Here is a 20,118-nt window from a genome sequence, read left to right as displayed (position 1 = left end):
CTATGGCGGCCATCCTCAGAGGTTGTGAGGTATGGAGAAACTAAGCAAGGAAGATTTATATATCTGTGGAAAGTCCAGGGTGAGAGAAGAACTCTAGTCAGTTGGAGGCCAGTGTGAATGTTGTAGTTAATCACCTTAATTAGCATTGAATAGCTTCATCTCCTGGCGTCTTCCTGCCTGGGGGCATCCTTTGTTCAGAGTCATTAGCTGCCCCTGGCTGATTCATGTCTGGAACTCCTCTGTTTTCAGAGTGCTGCTTCTTATTTACCGTTCTGATTTTTGAGTTTTTTAAATACTGGTAGCCAGATTTTGTTCATTTTTGTGGTTTCCTCCTTTCTGGTGAAGTTGTCCACATGCTTGTGGATTTCAATGGCCTCTCTGTGTAGTCTGACATGATCGTTGTTGGAGTGGTCGAGCATTTCTGTGTTCTCAAATAATATACTGTGTCCAGGTTGGTTCATCAAGTGCTCTGCTATGGCTGATTTCTCTGGTTGACTTAGTCTGCAGTGTCTTTCATGTTCTTTGACTCGTGTTTGGGCACTGCGTTTGGTGGTTCCTATGTAGACTTGTCCACAGCTGCATGGTATCCGGTAGACTCCTGCAGAGGAGAGAGGATCCCTCTTGTCCTTCGCTGACCATAGCATTTGTTGGATTTTCTTAGTGGATCTGTAGATAGTTTGTAGGTTGTGTTTCTTCATCAGTTTGCCTATGCGGTCAGTGGTTCCCTTGATGTATGGTAAGAACACCTTTCCTCTGGGTGGATCTTTGTCTGGACTCTCATGGTTTGTGTTTGGCCTCACAGCTCTTCTGATGTCCATGTAGGTATCAGATTTCATGAGTGCCTTCAATATTCAGGATTTACCTGTGGAGATTTCTGTACTTTGTACCTCTGCTATCCTTCACCCAATTCATAGGTACCACTAAGCATATTTCAAAGCCCTTCCTTCCTTCCCTCCCTCCCTCTGCTTCAATATGGGTTGATTGTTTACTTCCCTGTTTCTAGAACTACAGATTAGAATAATTGATAACCCAGATTTAGACCTGAAATAGTCTTGTACACCTGATAATAATAATGAGAAAGCTGGGACTACTGAATTCAAGATTTAACTGTAAAGACATATTTAATCCAAATGTCTAATAGCATTTTATTATTTACCAAAATAAATTACTGTGCATATATTTTTTAAAACTTTTTTTGCCAGTGGTGTTACTAAATCCTTGTTGCTCCAACTCCTTCACATTTCCTTTATCTCCAAAATGCAATAGAATGTCACATATTTTACCTAGCAAGACTGGTTTGTTGTCAGGAATGATGTTATGCCATCTTTTGTTGGATATCCCTGAGAGAGTCCTTGAACTCTGGTGCTGATTTATGTATTTTTAATCTGTTGTGACACTATTGGGGGAAGACTGTGAATACTGAATTGCACCAATGTGGAGTCTTTTGCAACTCTGTTATAAAAATAGTTTTAGACTTGGCACATATTTGGATTATATTTTCTAATATAATCCATGTTTGTAAGCAAGAGCCTGCTCAACAAAAACCATTAGCAAATTTTAGAAAGGCAAGATATATTTGTTTTTCAATAAACTCACCAGATTTCTCAACCAGTACCAGAAATAAAATGGTGGCACAAAGGCCCATGTCCCATGAGAAAAAGCTAATTATAAACCTACATCAAGATTCCTTGGTGGGGGGGGGGGGGGGGGGTTAAATGAGATACTGCATATCATGGAATGATCTTGCATTTAAATTTACTTTTGCTTTTACCTTACAACAGTACGGTCCAACCTTTAGTTATCTAAAAGCCAATCAAACTTTAGTATAGGAATGTGAGGGCCAGAGACATTCCAGAAAGAGAATGTTTCTTAAAAACCTAAAGCAGTAAGAAGGGTAAATGATTTTTCCCAAATGTTAAAATATTTTTCCAGTAAGAAGGGCAAGGACCAACAAAAATGAAAGGGACCGGGCTGTGGCGCAGGCTGGTGAGCAGCCTGCTGCAATAAATCACTCTGACCATGAGGTCATGAGTTAGAGGCCAGCCCGTGGCAGGGTGAGAACCTTTCAATTAAAAAATAAAAAATAGCCCCTGCTCGTTGATGACCTAGCAACCCGAAAGATAGTTACAATAAGATTCTGTAGGAAATAAGGTACCACTTATAAAGTGGGGAGGCAACCAGTACCAGAAATAAAATGGTGGCACAAAGGCTATGCCAATTGCATCAAGTAGGAAATAAGGTACCACTTATAAAGTGGGGAGGCAAATTTAACTAATTTACAACGTTGGAATGATGAAGTGCCGTCACAGTGGATGATGAAGCAGCTGCTCCCCAATGTGGCCAGAATCGAACATCCCCTCAGGAGAAGGTTAAATTGCCTCTGTGTCTGTCTTTGTCTCAGTTCTATGTGTATATGGGCATTGAATGTTTGCCCTATATGTATATAATGAGTCCCCTTCAGGGTGAGAAGGGCGTAATATAAATACTGTAAATAAATAATAAATTTGGTGGGCTGCATGTGGCCTGTGGGCCACAGTTGGACCACACTGCCTTACAATATCCTATGGGCATATGGAATTGCAGAATCTTATTGTTGGAACAGGTTTAAGGGCCATCCAGACCAACTCACCATCATGCAGTGATACACAACTAATTAACTCTTGACAGATGGCTATCAACCTTGTTAAAAGACCTTTAAAATATAGTTTACCACCAGCACTAAGACAATTATGAGCCAACAGTTAGACACAGCATCAAAGGAGATAACAAATATCTAAGGACACATCTACACATTTAATTTGGACCAGGGCCTATCTGGTTCTGAGGAATCCACAAAGCTGGAAGCAGGATGGACTCTACACAGCCAGCCTCTGAGCCACCCTGGCAGCATGGGCGTGTCCGCACTACCCAGTGGCATTGAACCCTCCCCTCCTCCCCCCTCCGTCTTAATCTTCCTGAGTTACTGGGGTTCTAGTCAGCAGAAGCCACTAACATTTTCATGCCCCTTGGTTGATACTACGCCAGGGACATGATGGTGTGGGAGTCTGCCATCCCCTATCCCTGGATCGCCTCAGCCTAGGGAAAGCAGGGTGGCTGTGTAAGCAGTGGTGGTTAGTTCCAGATCTGAACTGGCTCAACTGTTTACATGTGCGGGTGAGCTCTGGAGCTCCAGGGAAGCTTTGGGGGGTTTCCCAAGTCTGGAGTACAGTGTTCAGTTCTGGGCTCCTTCTTTTAAGAAGGATATATAAAAGTTTGAGAGAATTCACACAAGGGCAATGCAGATGATAAAAGTCATTCAGAACATAATATAGCTGGAAAGGCTAGGGTTTGGTGAAGATAAGACAGTTTAGTTTGGTGAACAGAAGACTGAAGAATGACATGACCATACTCCTTAAATGACTGACACAGCAAGAGCAGGCCTTAAAACCATTGTATATCCCCAGAGGATATGCAATGGTTTTAAGTTACAGGACAGTAAATTTTGATTAAACAATAAAAGTAACTTATTGACAGTAACTATCTTAGATGCTTTGCCTGGCTTCACCGCCAAAATGAGGGACAGCTGGGGCAAATCTGTCGCCCTGTGCACCACTCCCTCACAGTGACCTTTCTTCCATCACATGGGGGTAGAGTTGCCCAGGCAGCATAGAAGCGTGCTGTCTCCATTGGAGCCAGCATGACATGGGAAGCCTCTTGTGTTGAGAGGGAAGTGCCATACAACACTTCCCCTCCAGTTGGAGGAGGGACCTCCACAGGAAGTTCTTGTACATCATGTGATGGGTGGCGTACCCATCCATCCTGCATCTGGAGTGGAAGACCCATACAATGCTTCCAGAGGTAAGTATGAGGAAGTCCTTTAAGGGTGTTCAGCAATGGGATGAACAGCATAGAGAGATAGTGGTGTCCCCTTCTTTGGACATCTTGGAAAAAAAGCCTGGACCACAATCTGCTGCTAAGGTTCTTGCTGGAGCTCCTGTATTGAGGAGGGGGTTAGACTCAAAGCTCCTTGATCAAACTCGAACCCCTCACTCTCTGAATCTATGTTTCTATGATCACGTCTATGACTACTAGTGCACAACAGCATTTTAAGAAAAGATCTAAACTAGGCTGACAAACTGTTGCACATATACTTAACTTTATTTCTACAGTTCAAAAGAATTAGAACATATCTGATGAAGAGGCGTCAAAGCATGTAGCATTATTTCACAGTTTGGAACTACTGAGACCGACTGTTGCACCTGGTCACAGTGTTTGAAGTTCATATTTTATGTTATGTGATAAGCTGGTGCTCTGTCCCTGGCAGTAAGCCCATGACAAGCAAAGTTGCCAGGCTTAACTTGGATATCCTGTAAAAATACATTTCACAGAGAAATGTATTGCCTTAAAAATTGAATGCACCCATTTCACTAATCTTGGAAAATGTGCTCATAATTGGAAACATATACAAATACTCAAATTTGACTAAAGTGAAGTTTCAGAAATTGCTATGCCAATATAAATAAATAAGATAAAATACATGGACCTACTATATTTATTTGTGTTCAGGGAACATAATTATGCATGCATATAATTCAGAGATTCTAAAAACTTATCTCTGATTGCACCTTTCTCATGGAAGCACACTGATCGGAAGAAATTATAGGTCAAATCACATGTGGCACTAGAGTTGGGATCAGGCTCAGCTCACAAGGGTCCAGCAGTACCTCACAGTTTATGACCTCATCATGCAACTAATGTTTAGTGTCCTAGAACACTGCCGCCCCAGTTGAGTGAAGGAGTCCCACACCGCCAATCACTTGACATATCTTTACTTCTGACAGGGCTCAATTGCTTAACTGCGGCAGCAGCATAGTAGGATGCTGTGCTGCCCACACGGGAGCCTCCCCATGTCCAGTTGGAACATAGGGGCTATTGCAGGGACAAGCCGTATGGCAACACTTCCCCACATGTGATGGGGAAGCATCACTGCCCTGCTGCGTCGCCAATGTGCCATGGAGGCTGGCGAATTGGAATAGGTGACCTCATCAATGTGATGAGGTCCTTAGTCTAAAACTGCACATGCCTCTTCCATGAAAGGGTCGTAACAGGAAGGATGTATAACCCTTCCCTCCCAACCTCCTTTCTAATCCCCAACACTGAGAAGAAAGATAGGAAACACGGGAAATCTGTTTCATCCAGAAATCTCTGGAGTTCGGAGGTCACCACACACTCCAAAACATTGCTCAAAAAGAAATGTTTGGACACTGGCTGATAGTTGTCCATTATGGAGGGGCTCAGGGATGGCTTTTTAATACAGGTTTCACAACTGCCTCCTTTAGGCAAGTTGGAACTTTGCCTTGTTCGATGGAGGCATTGACCATCACCTTTGCCCACTTTGCCCCTCTGGTCTGTTTGATCAGCCAGAAAGAGGAAGGATCTAGAATACATGTGGTAGCTTTTACCTCTCCAAAGATCCTGTCTACATCCTCAGACTGCACAGACTGAAAGTTACCCATCAACACTGGACAAGCAGGAGCCAAAGTTACATCCATTGAAACTGTATCAAGAACAACATCCAAGTTGGAACAGATCTGAGCGACTTTATCTGCAAAGTGCTTTGCAACTTTTTCACAGTGGGCTGCTGAATAGTCAGGGATTTCTTTTTGAGGACCAGCATGTAATAGCCCTCTGATCACTCCAAACATTTGAGCTGGATGGTTCCTTGCAGATGCAATGGTGGCAGCAATGAATGAGTTCTCTGCTGCCTCTATTGCTGCAGAGTAGTAACCCATATTGAATTCAAGACAATAGTAATAGAAATCATCACTATTATTGCAAGCACTGTATGTGTTGTGGGGATGGGAGTGGTGCAAGAGAGCACCAGGAAAGACAATGGATCCCAATCAGGAACGGGTTCATGCAGGGATAGATGGAGAAGGTCTGTATGTGAGTTTGCCTTTTTGCTTCTGTGATCTTTATGCCAAACAGAGGTTTACAAAGCCTCTGGAGATGTCTCATACTTTCTGGCTTATTCTTTTGGTGTTCATCTTAATAGAAGTCAGCTGTTACCCTCCTTTCTTACTTATCCAGGATTTAGCAGTGAAGAGTTTAGCATCTGCTTTGGCTATCCTGATAAAAGAGAACATCCTGCAGTGTTGTGAGAAAAACACGATTGGCAAGAAAAGGGCCCAGTCCTTTTAAAATAGGGAGTCTTCCCAAGATTGTCTCCATCTATATCTAGCTAGTTTCCCATCTGCTCAACTGTGCAGCACACAGCTCTCTTTCTAGCTAGCTGCTAGGTTGTTTAAAATAAACTAAAACTTATATTATGACCTTTATTCAGATTTCGACAGGAATCTTCCTCCATTCACAAAAATACACATCTCATATTTCTTGACCCAATGGACTGAAGAAATATGAGATGCATATTTTTGTGAATGGACAAACCTGTCCAAATCAGAATAAGAGGCACAATTTAAGTTTTTTTATTTTACAGAGAGAGACGAAACAACCAAAGACAGTGGAAGTTTTTATATATTGTGTGTTTTTGCTTCTGACAACTGTAGGAATGAACAAGTAAACAAAGCACAGGGCACCATTAGCATCAGCTGTTATTTAAATGCTAGTCACAGACAAAACTAACTTAAAGCAGAAGATTTGCAATGTAACAGATAACTGATGTGTGTTTATATGCCTCTTGACTTATGATAAACTATATAGATTTCACAAGGTTTTCTTAGGAAAGAAAGACTCAGGCCCCTTCTACACTGTCATATAAAATCCAGATTATCTGATTTGAACTGGATTATATGGCAGTGTGGAGCCCCCGGTGGTGCACCGGGTTAAATCGCTGAGCTCCTGAACTTGCTGACTGAAAGGTCAGTGGTTTGAATCCGGGGAGCAGAGTGAGCTCCCACTATTAGCCCCAGCTTCTGCCAACATAGCAGTTCGAAAACATGCAAATGTGGGTAGATCAATAGGTACCGAAGGTACGGTGCTCCATGCAGACATGCCGGCCACATGACCTAGGACAATGTTGGATCTTCAGCTTAGAAATTGAGATGAGCACCAACTCCCAGAATCGGATACGACTAGACTTAAGGTCAGGGGAAAACCTTTACCTACCTTTACCTTATATGGCAGTGTAGACAAATATAATCCAGTTCAAAGCATATAATCTGGATTTTATTTGGCAGTGTAGAAGGGACCTCAGAAGTGATTTCACTGGCTCCTTCCTTTGAAATATAGTCAACAAATATAGATTTGTTGATGGCCTCCCATCCAAGTACTAAAAGCCGATCAGACAGGATCTGGTGCCTTTAGGGTTTAGGCAACATAGCTGCAAATATTTAAGGTCCCCTAGATTTTTCTAACTTAACATTTCTGGCCAATAAATTAATTGCACTTAATTAGAAAGAGTTTTGTGTTCTCCACAAAATCAAAGTTACAATTGGAAAAAAATTAATCATTCTTACATTTGTAAAAATCTCATGCTTTTGAGACCAGGTTCTGTTTAAGATTATTAACTTTTAGAAATGCAACATGATATTCTGTTTGGAGCCTCCTGGGTGGGTTTCCCAAAAACATGAAATAAGGTGCTATTAACTTTTCATGTTTAACAGTCCTTTTCAATGTACATTTGCTCAGAGGTACCACCAAATTAGCTGAGATTTACTGTCAAATTAGGTGATTAGCCAAAACGAGATGATCAGCAATATTGATGACCAACTGTTGCATAATAGAAAATACCCACCTCAAAACTAAAGCAATTCACCTTGGGATATCCAATCCAAAGTCACCAATTTATATAAATAGTGTGTTTGCACCTTGTTTTGCTAAATTGCACTAAAATATTTGACTACCATTTGACCTATAGTGGGTACAAACTTCACATCCGTTTGTCTGCAAGTCACATCAGAATATGGCTTGCTCTGTGGTCAAAAGTTAATGATCAGATAATAGCCTTTCCCTCCAGTTTTCAGATGTGCTGATATACCATCCCTTAGTCTACATTTCCCTTAGGGGAAACACTGATGGGAATGACACCTTCTTTCTCACACCTCACATTCAGACCACCCATACATCTCCTCCTGCTGCCCTCACATCCAGGACGACTACTTATCTTTTGACCATATGCCCGAGAACGAAGAGGAGTAATCTGCTACTCTCCCAACTTTTATTGCAAAATGCAACCCTGCAGATGTCTGTTGAGCTGCTGATCAGACCCAACCAGTAAAGTCAATGGGGTGGAATCCAGGAAACACCGGTTGAACATCATCAGGCAGACTACACAATCACCACCCCAGTTTGATGTAAGCCAAGCTGCTTTCATGGAATCAAAGAATCATAGAAGCGTTGGAAGAGACCACATGGGCCATCCAGTTCAACTCCCTGCCATGCCAGAAAAGCAAGAAGTATCCCTGACAGATGGCCATCCAGCCTCTGTTTAAAAGCTTCCAAGGAAGGAGCTTCCATCACACTCCGAGGCAGTGAGTTCCACTGTTGAACAGCTCTTACGATCAGGACATTTTTCCTAATGTTTAGGTAGAATCTCCTTTCTACCTAAACATTTGAGTCCTAGTATCCAAGGCAGCAAAAAACAAACATGCTTCATTTTCCTTATAACATCATTTCAAATATTAATACATGGTGATCATGTCTCTTCTCAACCTTATCTTCTGCAGGCTAAACAGACCCAGCTCTTTAAGTCACTACTCAGAGTGAAGGTCTCCAGACCTTTGATCATTTTAGTCACCCTCCTCTGGATACATTCCAGCTTGTCAATCTCTCTCTTGAATTGTGGTGCCCAGAATTGGACACAGTGTTATTCCAGGTGAAGTCTGACCAAAGCAGAACAAAGGGGTGTCATGACTTCCCTTGATTTAGACACTATACTTTTTTTGATGACCCAAAATCTCATTGACTTTTTTAGTTGCTGCATTACACTGTTGGCTCATGTTCAACTTCTGGTCTACTAAGTTTCCAAGATCTCTTTCTCATTGACTGTTGTCAATGGTATCGTCATTCTGTATCTGTGTATTTCATTTTTTTCTCCCTAAGTGTACATTTCTCTTTGTTCATTTTGTTACCATGGTTTTGGCTTCAGAGACCATGAAGATAGGTTTTTTCGCCATACAATTATGTTTAAGGCCATCCCAGTTCTTTTCCAAAATATTCTATTCTGCAAAACATTAAAGAACTTAGCCAAAGAGTGGTAACCATTTCAGTACACACTGTCTCTATTCAGCTGTCCTCTATTTACAAACAGAACTAGATAATTATTGCAGTGCGGCAGAAGACAAAGAAACAAGGAACAACATTAACAAAAAGCCATTTTTATTGAAAATGAGATTCAAACCTCAAAATTAATATTACAATCATGAGAGAATGCCAAACAAATTCCATTTACAGTTGCAACATACAATACAAATAGTTCCCTTGAAGATAAAGTAAACCCTTCCACAATCACTGTCTGCGGCACAAAGAAAAATGTGTTTGTACAATATGTGCATAAAAAGTAAATCTTAGGCAACAACAATTGGGAGGAAATCAGAAATTAAAGCTGGTATTTACAGGAAATGCTACAAATATTTTGTTTCAGCAGAAATTCAAGACTGGTAAATCATATGTAGGCAAAACATAATAATGTGGAATGTTGCTTAGTGTACCTATAAAAACAAAAATTACTGTAAAATATGATTTCTGGGTCATCTATTTAAAAGTATTGCAACAAGAAAGAATGGCTAAAATATCAGACAGAACATGCTGAAATGAAATGTGTCCGAGAAAGTTTAAAGATTAGAAAACAGCATTTCTTTTTCTTTATTCATGGCTTGTACACACTTTACATTACTTTTAATTATTGCTTTTGTTCATGGCTTTTTTTTTGTAACTCCTGATATATTAAGTTTCCAGAAATAGCAGACTCCAACTGGGATGTGAAGCAGCATTCTGGTCAATCTGACAGTGCAAAAAAAATATAAATCCCCTTCTGGACAAGGCAGTGGGGCAGGCCATACTCAGGAGATGGCTATTGGCAGCAAGCTTGTTGCTAAAGCAGTGGTTCTCAACCTGTGGGTCCCCAGATGTTTCGGCCTTGAACTCCCAGAAACCCTAACACCTGGTAAACTGGCTGGGATTTCTGGGAGTTGTAGACCAAAACACTGGGGACCCACAGGTTGAGGACCACTGCGCTAAAGGGAGTCCTGCCTCAAATTAGTTTGAAAGGGCACGAGAGGCCCTGATTTCTCACTTACTTTAACTGGAGGTCCACCCATAGCTGGTACTAGATTCTGCATGTTATCTAAGGACATTAACTCTTGCTCCCTACAAATAAATATTTGGTATGGTTTTGGAGATTTGCACATACAGGTTTATAGCACTGATTCTGTAAAATAAATCAAAATGTCCTCTTGTAAAAAAAAATCCCCATACTTGACAAAATAATCACAGTCCACATGACTGTGCCTTGCAGATATCTTCATACAGTCCCTTCTGAAGGGGAGAGCTATTAAAATGTGTGATGTACATGAGTAATAATATAATTATCAGTTGACAACATGCAGACTTAGGACCTTAAGTCATTTGTAACTTATTTTTATGTATGTATCTATGTATTTATCTATGTATTTCTACACTGCCATCAAAGGAATTAGGAAGCACACATGACTGTATAAAAAGTTCCCTGCTGAGAATTCATATCTTTTCAAAACAAGTCTCACAGTAAATTTAAACATGAGAGATAACTGAGAAAGGCCTTGTGCTTATCAAACGTGCTCATGAATATTCTTTTCTGCCAGCCCTTCAATTATAGGTTAATTCAAACTCACAACATGAACCATTTCAACTGTGCAGTCATAGACAAGGGCAAGATTTCTGGGCAAACCAAACAGCACACCTGAAGAATTTGAGCTTTTAATCTCAGATGATCCAGTTTTAAAATGTGTAAATACAGAACTATTGCTGTAGGCACAGAACAAAATGAAATATAAAGTTGTACTTGAATTGAACAAGAACATGTGGCTTGCTTGCTTTTAAAATGTTTTTGGAGTGCTGCCTGCAGCCCCTGTACCAACACAAAATATCCTTACAAAAGTACTTAAGATGCAAATAGCATATCTTTAAAAAGCCCTTTTCAGCAATAAAAATAACGTACAAATATAGTACCTTTTATTAAATACACAACAGCGTTTGCACTGAAAGTTCATTTCATTTTTTCCTTCTTTGCTTCTTTGCTTGCCTAAAAAACAGCAAACAAAAATCCAACAAAGCTTGAAATGTGTAACCAGATACTGGCTTTTTAAGTGCTGCTGAAATGAACAAAGTTATTTTTACAGAGACAAATAAATGGACAAAGGTATGCTTCAAGCTACCACAAGCAATAAATAGGATCAGTAACAGTTTCCATCTTTGAAGGAAAACTATACATCAGGAAATTGTCTCTTGTTTTCAAGAAAGGATTTGACAGATAACCTTTAGAAGGCAAAGACTCTTCCTAAAGAGCACATTAAAAGTATTCAAATTTCAGAAATGGTCCATGAGGATAGGGGTTGTTTTCTGGTGGGCTGCCTTAGCAATCAATGGATGATGAGACGGACATGTCCAAGTAACACTGTGAACAGATTTCACCATTTCTTTTTGCCAAAATTGACATCTTTAGCTCCAGCTACATTACAGTTCAAAGAAAATATTGTTTGTGCATGGAGTTGAGATTAAACCAGTGCAAAGAGAACATGGTGATGTCTAGAAGGATTGCGGGGCTGGCACCTTCTTCTAAGGGAGTCAAGCTATGACCTGCTTGGTTTGCCCCACATTCTTCTTAAATGAAGCCTGTGTATGAATAGAAGCAGCAGGTTTCTGGTTTACGGACAAAGGTGTCAAATGAGCTCTCTGAAACAGTTAATCCTGCTTGTCACCTGGATAACACAGTGTTTGCAAAGCAGGGGTGCCAAACTCATTTACACTGAGGTCTAGGTTAAATTAGAAAATCAAGCTTTACTTAGTCTAGAGGGGCACAATCTGAGATTTGGTTGGCATGCCTACCTATGATATGGAAAAGAGAAGGCTAACAAAGATTTTAATAGGCATCCCATAAGAGCTAGCCTTCTAGTGATACAAGATACAAGGAAGGGGTGTATTAATGTCTTTCAATGTGCACCCAGGTGTACGGCCCTACGGGGATTTCCATATTGAGCATTCAATGAAGGTTACCTGCGCTGTGTTGATTACACTTGCAGCAGCCCATAGGTACTTGTTTTTTTTTTAACACTGTGGTTGCAATTTCTTTAAAAGGCTAGTTTAAAACATTGCCAAGAAGCATAATAACTTTAGCATTTAATGCTAGATAAGACCTATGAGATCAATATAAAGAATTTGCTGGAAAATATTATCAGTATTTTATTTGGGAAAATTAGTGCTCTGCCCTTAATTTTCCTGCCCTCCTTTCTTTGGTATTGCAGGAGTTTTTCCAAATCTTGATTAAAATGTTAGTTCCAAATGTTGACTGAAATTCAAAGTTTAAATTTCATCATAAAATATCAACACGTGAGGAAAATGCACTTCTGTAAGACTATGTCCTTCTGTCTTGTAGGATACCCTTCCAGAGTGCTTGCACACAGACAATGGACAGAAAGAACTTCAAGGCAAGCAGAACACCAGCCATGGATTCCACTTGTTAAAATTGAGGGATCTATCCAAATGCTTTCCCTTTATTTGATTTATCTTTCCAGTTCATTTTTGACAGCAGAATAAAAAGCCATAGGCAATCAGATGTCCAGTAACATTTAAACAGTCTTCATAATTTAAAATAATTGCTATACTTTACACTTTATTAGTTGAAAGCTTTTTTTAAAAAGAAGAATCACATTGCATCTGGTTTATACTAGAGTTCAGGTATAGCCTTGAGATATTGTACCAAAGGCTGCCACTACTGAAAAAAACAACAACACTTTTTAGAGACCGAAGTCAGCACATCATAACATTAAGGAAACTTTAAAGGGACCAAATATAATTAAATAATTATAAATATTTCTTTAAAATTATATGACAATTCACTTTTTTTGCAAATAATCCTAATTTTACATATTTATAACTTAATAAAATAAAACAAGATAGCCAAATACACATACTACTGATAATGTTTTGGTTTCAGAAAGATATATTGCCATTATCTTTTGCTACTTGCATAGGAACCAAGGTTCATTTTAATTTTAGGGGTTCCCCTAAACCCCCATTTTTTTGGTTAAGTAAGGCAAAAATGCAGAAGATGAAACAAACAAGCCTATCTTGGTACCATGTAGGATGCTCTTTCAGTACAAAATCAGTCCTGCGCCTTAAAACTTCTCTTATTTCTTCTGTTGCAAGGCATGGATAAGATGACTAAAAGGTTACTGTAAGGAGGAGATATTATGGTATAAATAGAAGCTCTATTTTCCCTTCTGTGTACAAACATAGATAGTGAATTGCACAGTGCTTGCACAGGGGACCGGTCTATAGTATGATTTCAACTGTACCTGAAATTCAAGGGACTTTGTTTTTACATGGTTATTTTGAAGCTAAGACTTTCTTGACATTTGGCAGGAATCCATATCTTCTCTCTTGGCAAAGGAACTTGCTAATAGATTTCTTTTGCAAGAATCCGAAGAGAATGGACATCTTCTTGTACTGAATTGTATAGAACCCATATACATATTCCCAAGAGAAACATGAAATGTGCTTTGATGCACCAGAGCTATCATATAGAAGGTCATTATCATGTTGTATGTATATTATTAGCTGTTAGCATCCCAGCTACATAGGTGCACATATCAACAGTATCAAACAAAACTAAAATAACTCACAACAGGCACTTTATAATTAGCGGACAGATGTTTGTTTGCTTTGGCTCACAGACTTTAGCCCACGGAGAGAGAACATTTCAGTATGGCCTCCACACAGACTCATCCATTCTGCCGCTAGAATTCAAGACGGTTGGGGAACTGCTGTGGCTTCCATCAGCCTCCACACCATCATTCTGGTTAGGCAAGTTAGGGTTTAATAACGTGCTGCCGTTGGAGGTGGTGGTACAGGGAGGAAGCATTCTGGAGGGGGAGCGGTCCCCCCCTGGCACCATGGGGAACTGGTATGATCCTGACGATGTGCCATAGTAGAGATATGGAGTGCTGCTGGTCTGGAATGGTCCACTTTGGTTTTGGGAAGAGCCTGGGTAAGGTGGAGGTAAGTACGTGTGGTAATGAGTGGTGGCTGACATACCCAATGATACGCCTGAGGTGACTGGCGGTGTATAAGTAAAGGTGGCTGGATAGTGCATTCGTGGGTTGGAGAAGCGGCTCTCAGTGAGGGATGAAATGCTTGTAAACTGCCTGGGATCTGAAAATGGGCCCAGCTCTGAAGCACCTAAAAATTGTAACAAAAGATGGGGGAGAAATCTGTAAATATCCATTTTTTCTCAAAAGTGATGATATAACTTATTCTTTTGGTAAAAAGAAACCCCTTGTTTTGTTCCCAAAAAGAATAGCAAAACATTTTACACATACCCTACAAAGAAGAGCACTTGATATAAACCATGGTCATGCATAACCTGTGAGAGTCTACTATGATCTAACACAGGTATTCTTTTATTGTCACTAGACCAGTATTTTTAAATAATGATTGAACTCCTATTTTCATTCCTAATTTACAGAAATCTCAATATCAAGCGACAAAAAAAAAATCTTACAGGCTTTGCAAGGGAATCAACTGCCCATTCGCCAGCCTTATTCTGTTACAAATAACAACAGTACTTTTTGTAGATACTTTTTTTTTTTTTGAAAAGATGTATTCCACTTCCTGGCAATCACTAAGGGCACTTCTAGACAGCACCAAAACGCAGGATTTAGAGAAGGGGCAAAAAAACCCAGGACCTCACAAAAGGTCCCCACAATGACCTGCTGGTCCTGGGATTTCTTCCCCGGTCATCCCCACTTTTGTACCTTGGGATAAAATGGAAGTCGGTTGGGGGACATCTGGCAAGTTTTAAAAAAAGATTTTTTTAAAAAAATCACTTGATTATGCACTGATGCTTATATGCGCACATGCGTCTATCTTAATATAATAAATATAAGCATATTTGCATGTGCACATATACGGATCAACGCATAATGAAGGGAATTGAAAAAACTTCCGCCAGATTTCTCCCTTCCCCTAATTATTTATTATAGCTCTTTTTACCGTGTTACAGTGTTTACAGTGTTCAATAAAGAGCATCAGAGAGTTCTACTGGCGCTCTGTTCATGCTTCCTTTCAATCAGCTGTGTGTCCATTTGACAGCCCAATCAAAGCAGCTGTTCTGGCTTTTTAAAAGGGACAGAAATCAACTGGAGAAGTCTCCACTGGGGGAAGAGAAGGAAAACACGTGTTTTCTGGTATGCAGGGTCACACAGACATGCGAAGATACACATATTTCAGTCAGAAACAGGATAAAAGGGGACCTTTTTATCCTGCAGCTTCCCTCCTTTGTAGTAAATCAGCACGTGTTTTCTGCTGATGTCATCTAGTCATCCCCCCTTTTGAAATGGGAACTCCTGTTTCTTAGGCACTGTGTGGATGGGGTCTAAGTTGCATTCATGGTACATCCAAGCATGTTTTTATGCTGGAAATCCAGGATGGATGGGTGGAGAAAAGTGGCTTCATTTGAATAAATATTTGGAGGCTGAAGTGGGTATGGATTCTATTTAGAAAACAGTCTATGGCCACAGGTGGGGGGACTACCATGAAATGTTTAATATGATATAAAGTGTGAAAACAATGTGGTGATGCAATTTTTCATGTACCTCAACCATGGTTACAGGATCAGCAATGAGGCATGACATAGTGTGTTCCTCTGCTATCATCTTTAGCAGCAGTTGTTATATCTGTCTCCAAGCACATGATGAAGAACACCAACTGGACTACTACTGTTTCCCCTAAAATAAGACATCCCCAGAAAATAAGACCTAGTAGAGGTTTTGCTGAATTGCTAAATATACGGCCTCCCCCGAAAGTATGACCTAGCAAAGTTTTTGTTTGGAAGCATGCCTGCCGAACAGACCACCAGAGCATGCAGGATCAGTAAATGTACCTACCATAGAGTGTTGTACATGGAAATAATGGTAGTAACAAGAATTTTTTGATAGGAATCACAGTTTGTCTGGTTATGCTGGTTTGTGATAACAACTACTGTACAGTATATAATAAATGTTCTTTTTTTTTTGTTCAACAATAAATGTGAATACTTTTTCATGGAAAAATAAGACATCCCCTGAAAATAAGACCTAGAGCATCTTTGGGAGCAAAAATTAATATAAGACACTGTCTTATTTTCGGGGAAACACGGTAAGCATTGCTTTGTAACGATAGCGGGAAATGTGCCAAATATAGTCAGACTGCAAAGACTAGCATAGGCAATAGAGAATAATGCTGAGTATTGTATTCCAAACACATCTGGGCAGCACATAATTTGCCCCCTCCTCACATTGAAGAAGGACCAAGCTCGTTTTCTATTTTAGCGAATAGGATTCAGAGCCATGGATTCAAATTGCAAGACAATAGATTCCACCTGAACATTAAGACCTTCCAGGCAGTAAGGACTGTTCAACAGTGGAATATGTTGTCTCAGAGCATGGTGGAGTCTCCTTCTCTAGAGGTTTTCAAGCAGAGGCTGGAAGACCATCTGTTGGGAGTGTTTTGATTGTGTGTGCCTGCATGGCAGGTCTTTGGACTGGATGGCATTAAGGTTTCTTCCAACTCTGTGATTCTATGAATCTATAAGGAATTCAATGAGACTTATTCCTTAATGAAGATGTACAAGGTTATAGCCCAAATCAGAATTTTTCAATCATTTCATGCTGGTGATATACTTTTCAGACATGCATCATCTGGCAACACAATAATTCAGTTTTATGAGTAAACTGGATGTTAAACCAACCTCTTATAAGAGATATAGACACATACATATGGACAGGTTGCTTACCTGTAACCATGTTTCTTCGAGTGTACTCTGTGAATTCACACTAATGGAGAGGCTGCGCCTGCGCAGGTTCCAACGGAAACTCTTCCCAAGCTGAAGTTTAAATTTTGGCGGTAGCCACGCCCCTCCGTCCCCGGAGGGCATATAAGGCAGCCCTCGGCGGTTGCTCCCCAGTTCCTACGCCGCTAAGGCAACGAGGAAGGAAGAGGGTTTGCCAGAGGGGAAGGAAGGGCGGGCTTGTGTGAATTCACAGAGTACACTCGAAGAAACATGGTTACAGGTAAGCAACCTGTCCTTTTTCTTCGTGTACTCTGTGAATGCACACTAATGGAGACTAGCAAGCTTAGGTCTCGGAGGCGGGCTAAGCAAACCCTGACAACGAGATAATGTCCAAACATATGTTTATTAAACAACAATAACATGATCCGAAGGACCCATTGAAGTATTGCATGAACACACGCATAATACCGAGAACAGTCCGGTAAGGCATGATATAAACAATCTAAGAAAACATGTGTAAGCCAGGCACATCATTCCTCAAAGGAGGAAGGCAGTAGCAAATAAGGCACAATATTTCAGAGAGAACAGTGCAAACATGTACTGAACAGGAAAAAACGACAAAAGAGTCGCATGAAAACATCCTTAGAGAAGGAATATATGAAGAAGCCTTTCAGGACAAACAGGATGACAAAACTGCTCTAGCAAAGGCTGAATCCTTTAAGGTTTTCTGGTCTACCCTGTAGTGAGACACAAACGTAAGGGGGTTGGACCAGATAGCTGCCCTGCAAATAGAGTCCAGGGGAATGCCCCTTAGGAAGGCAGTCGACGTGGAGAGGCCCCTCGTCGAACGCGGGCGAACCGACGGGGGAGGCGGTCGTTTGGCTAGTTCGTAGGCCAGTTCAATAGCTTGAGCAATCCAATGAGACAGTCTTTGTGAAGAAATAGGATTGCCCAGTTTATCTGGGGCATGGGCCACAAAAAGTTTTGGGGTCTTTCGAATGTCTTTAGTACGGTCCCGATAGAAAAGGAGTGCCCTACGCACATCAAGAAGGTGCAGTCTCCGCTCAAGAGGAGACGAGGGGTCTGGAAAGAAGGCAGGAAGGACAATGTCCTGGTTAAGATGAAAAGCTGAGACCACCTTGGGAAGGAAGGTGATGTCCGGACGGAGAACGGCACGGTCATGATGAAAACGGAGGTAGGGTTCATCAACCCGAAGGGCCGCCAGCTCTGAGGGTCTGCGCGCCGAAGTTATGGCCACCAGGAAGGCAACTTTCCAAGAAAGGAGACGTAGGTCGGTCGAAGCCAAAGGTTTGAAAGGGGAGGCAGTGAGCTGGGAAAGCACGAGCTCGAGGTTCCACCCCGGAGTCGGAGGCTGAGACGGCGGGCAGATGTTATTGTATCCCTTCAAGAAGGTTTTGACAAGGTGATCAGAGAACAACGACGGTTTACCATGTTGTTGGAAACACCAGGATAGGGCGGCCAAGTAAGATTTCATAGAAGCAAGAGAAAGTTTTTGGTCTGCCAGAGACATAAGGAAGTCCAGCACTATCGGTATCGAGGTTGGAAAGGCAGTAATCCCTCGGGAGCGAAGAAAGGAGCGGAAGCGAGAAACCTTATAAGTGTAAGATTTGGTTGTAGCCGGCTTGTGAGCTGCGCGGAGGACCTCCTGCAGGTTCTGCGGGAGGGAGGTCAGGTGAGAATTCTCCAAGCAGTGAGATGTAGAGAGGGGAGATCCGGGTGTAGGATCTGGCCGTTCTCTCTGGACAATAGGTGTGGTAGGAGAGGCAGAGTGAAGGAGGTCGCTCTGGAGAGATGAAGAAGGGCCGGGAACCAAGGTTGGCGAGGCCAGGCTGGAGCTATCAGGATCGCTGACGTCGGTATCGACCGGAGTTTCTGTAGGACCTTTGGTATGAGAGGAAAAGGCGGAAAGAGGTAGATCGGTTCCGCAGACCAGTCCAGAAGGAAGGCGTCTCCCAGGCAGCCTGGAAAGGAGGACGGGGGAAGTCTCGCCCCGTACCGAGGCAACTGTGCGTTTTGGGGAGAAGCGAAGAGGTCCAGAGTGGGAAAACCCCATTTGTGAAAGAGAGAAAGAAGAGTCTCGGGATCGAGCATCCACTCGTGGGAGGAGGTCGTCATCCTGCTGAGGGCATCTGCTAGGTTGTTCTGGATCCCGGGAAGGTGAATTGCCGCGACTTGGATGTTGCGGGCTATGCACCAGTGCCACAGCTGAGAGGAGAGAAGCATTAGCTTCCTTGAACCCGTGCCGCCCTGTTTGTTGATGTAGAAGACTGCTACTGTGTTGTCTGATTGGATGAGGACAGATTTTTGGGAGATCAGGCGGGAGAAGGCTTTCAGAGCCTTGAAGATGGCAAGGAGTTCCAGAAAGTTTATGTGATTGGCCTTCTCGGAAGGAGACCAGAGGCCTTGAACGGTGAGACCGCTCATGTGGGCTCCCCAGCCGAAATTGGATGAGTCTGTGGTTATGGTGGTCGAGGGAGGGATCGGGTGGAACGGAAGACCCTTGCAGACGTTGGAGAGGGATTTCCACCAGAGAAGCGACCGACGAACGTGTGGCGGAACGGAGAGAAACCTCGAGTTGAGGTGGCGAAGTGGCTTGAAAACGTCTATGAACCATCTCTGCAGAGTCCGGAGATGGAGCCTGGCAAACGGGGTCGTGAGGACTGTGGAGGCCATGTGACCGAGCAGTACCTGGATGGATCGAGCCCGAACCCTCCGGTGGGTCTCGCAAAAGATGATCTGTTGGCGGAGGGCTAGGAACCTGTCGAGCGGGAGAGAGACAGTCCGAGAGATTGAGTCGAACAGGGCACCGATGAAGCGGATTTTGTTCGACGGAGTGAGGTGAGATTTTTCGGGGTTTAGTTGGAGACCGAGAGATTCTAGAAGAGAGAGGGTGTAGTCGACGTGACGTCGAAGGAGGGCAGGGTCGGATTCGACCAGAAGCCAGTCGTCTAGATAAGGGAAGACTGTGATCCCCTGGAGCCGGAGGTGGGCAGCCACGAAAGCGACGACTTTGGTAAAGACCCTTGGGGCCGTAACGAGGCCAAAGGGTAAAACGGTGAACTGGTAGGTCTGGTCGAGAACCTTGAAAGAGAGGAAGCGCCTGTGATTTTCTCGAATCGCCACGTGGAAATAAG

At 42.0% G+C, this 20,118-nt stretch overlaps 1 protein-coding gene across 7 annotated transcripts in view; it reads right to left on the bottom strand.

Annotated features, from left to right (window-relative positions):
• runx2 (RUNX family transcription factor 2) overlaps positions 1-20,118 on the bottom strand; it is a 250,911-nt gene that overhangs the window by 38,930 nt on the left and 191,863 nt on the right. For 4 of the 7 annotated variants that reach the window (XM_062957019.1, XM_008116717.3, XM_062957023.1 and 1 more), the window contains one exon: positions 9,299-14,373. The exons of the other annotated variants lie outside the window; for them this stretch is intronic. In XM_062957019.1, coding sequence (XP_062813089.1) covers positions 13,895-14,373 — 479 coding nt within the window. In that variant the 3' untranslated portion in view covers positions 9,299-13,894. Of the gene's footprint in view, positions 1-9,298; positions 14,374-20,118 lie in introns of those variants that run through there. 7 annotated transcript variants of the gene reach the window in all.

This window comes from Anolis carolinensis, chromosome 1 (assembly GCF_035594765.1).
Source record: "Anolis carolinensis isolate JA03-04 chromosome 1, rAnoCar3.1.pri, whole genome shotgun sequence".
NCBI lineage: Eukaryota > Metazoa > Chordata > Lepidosauria > Squamata > Dactyloidae > Anolis > Anolis carolinensis.
This window is presented reverse-complemented; position numbering and strand designations above follow the sequence as displayed.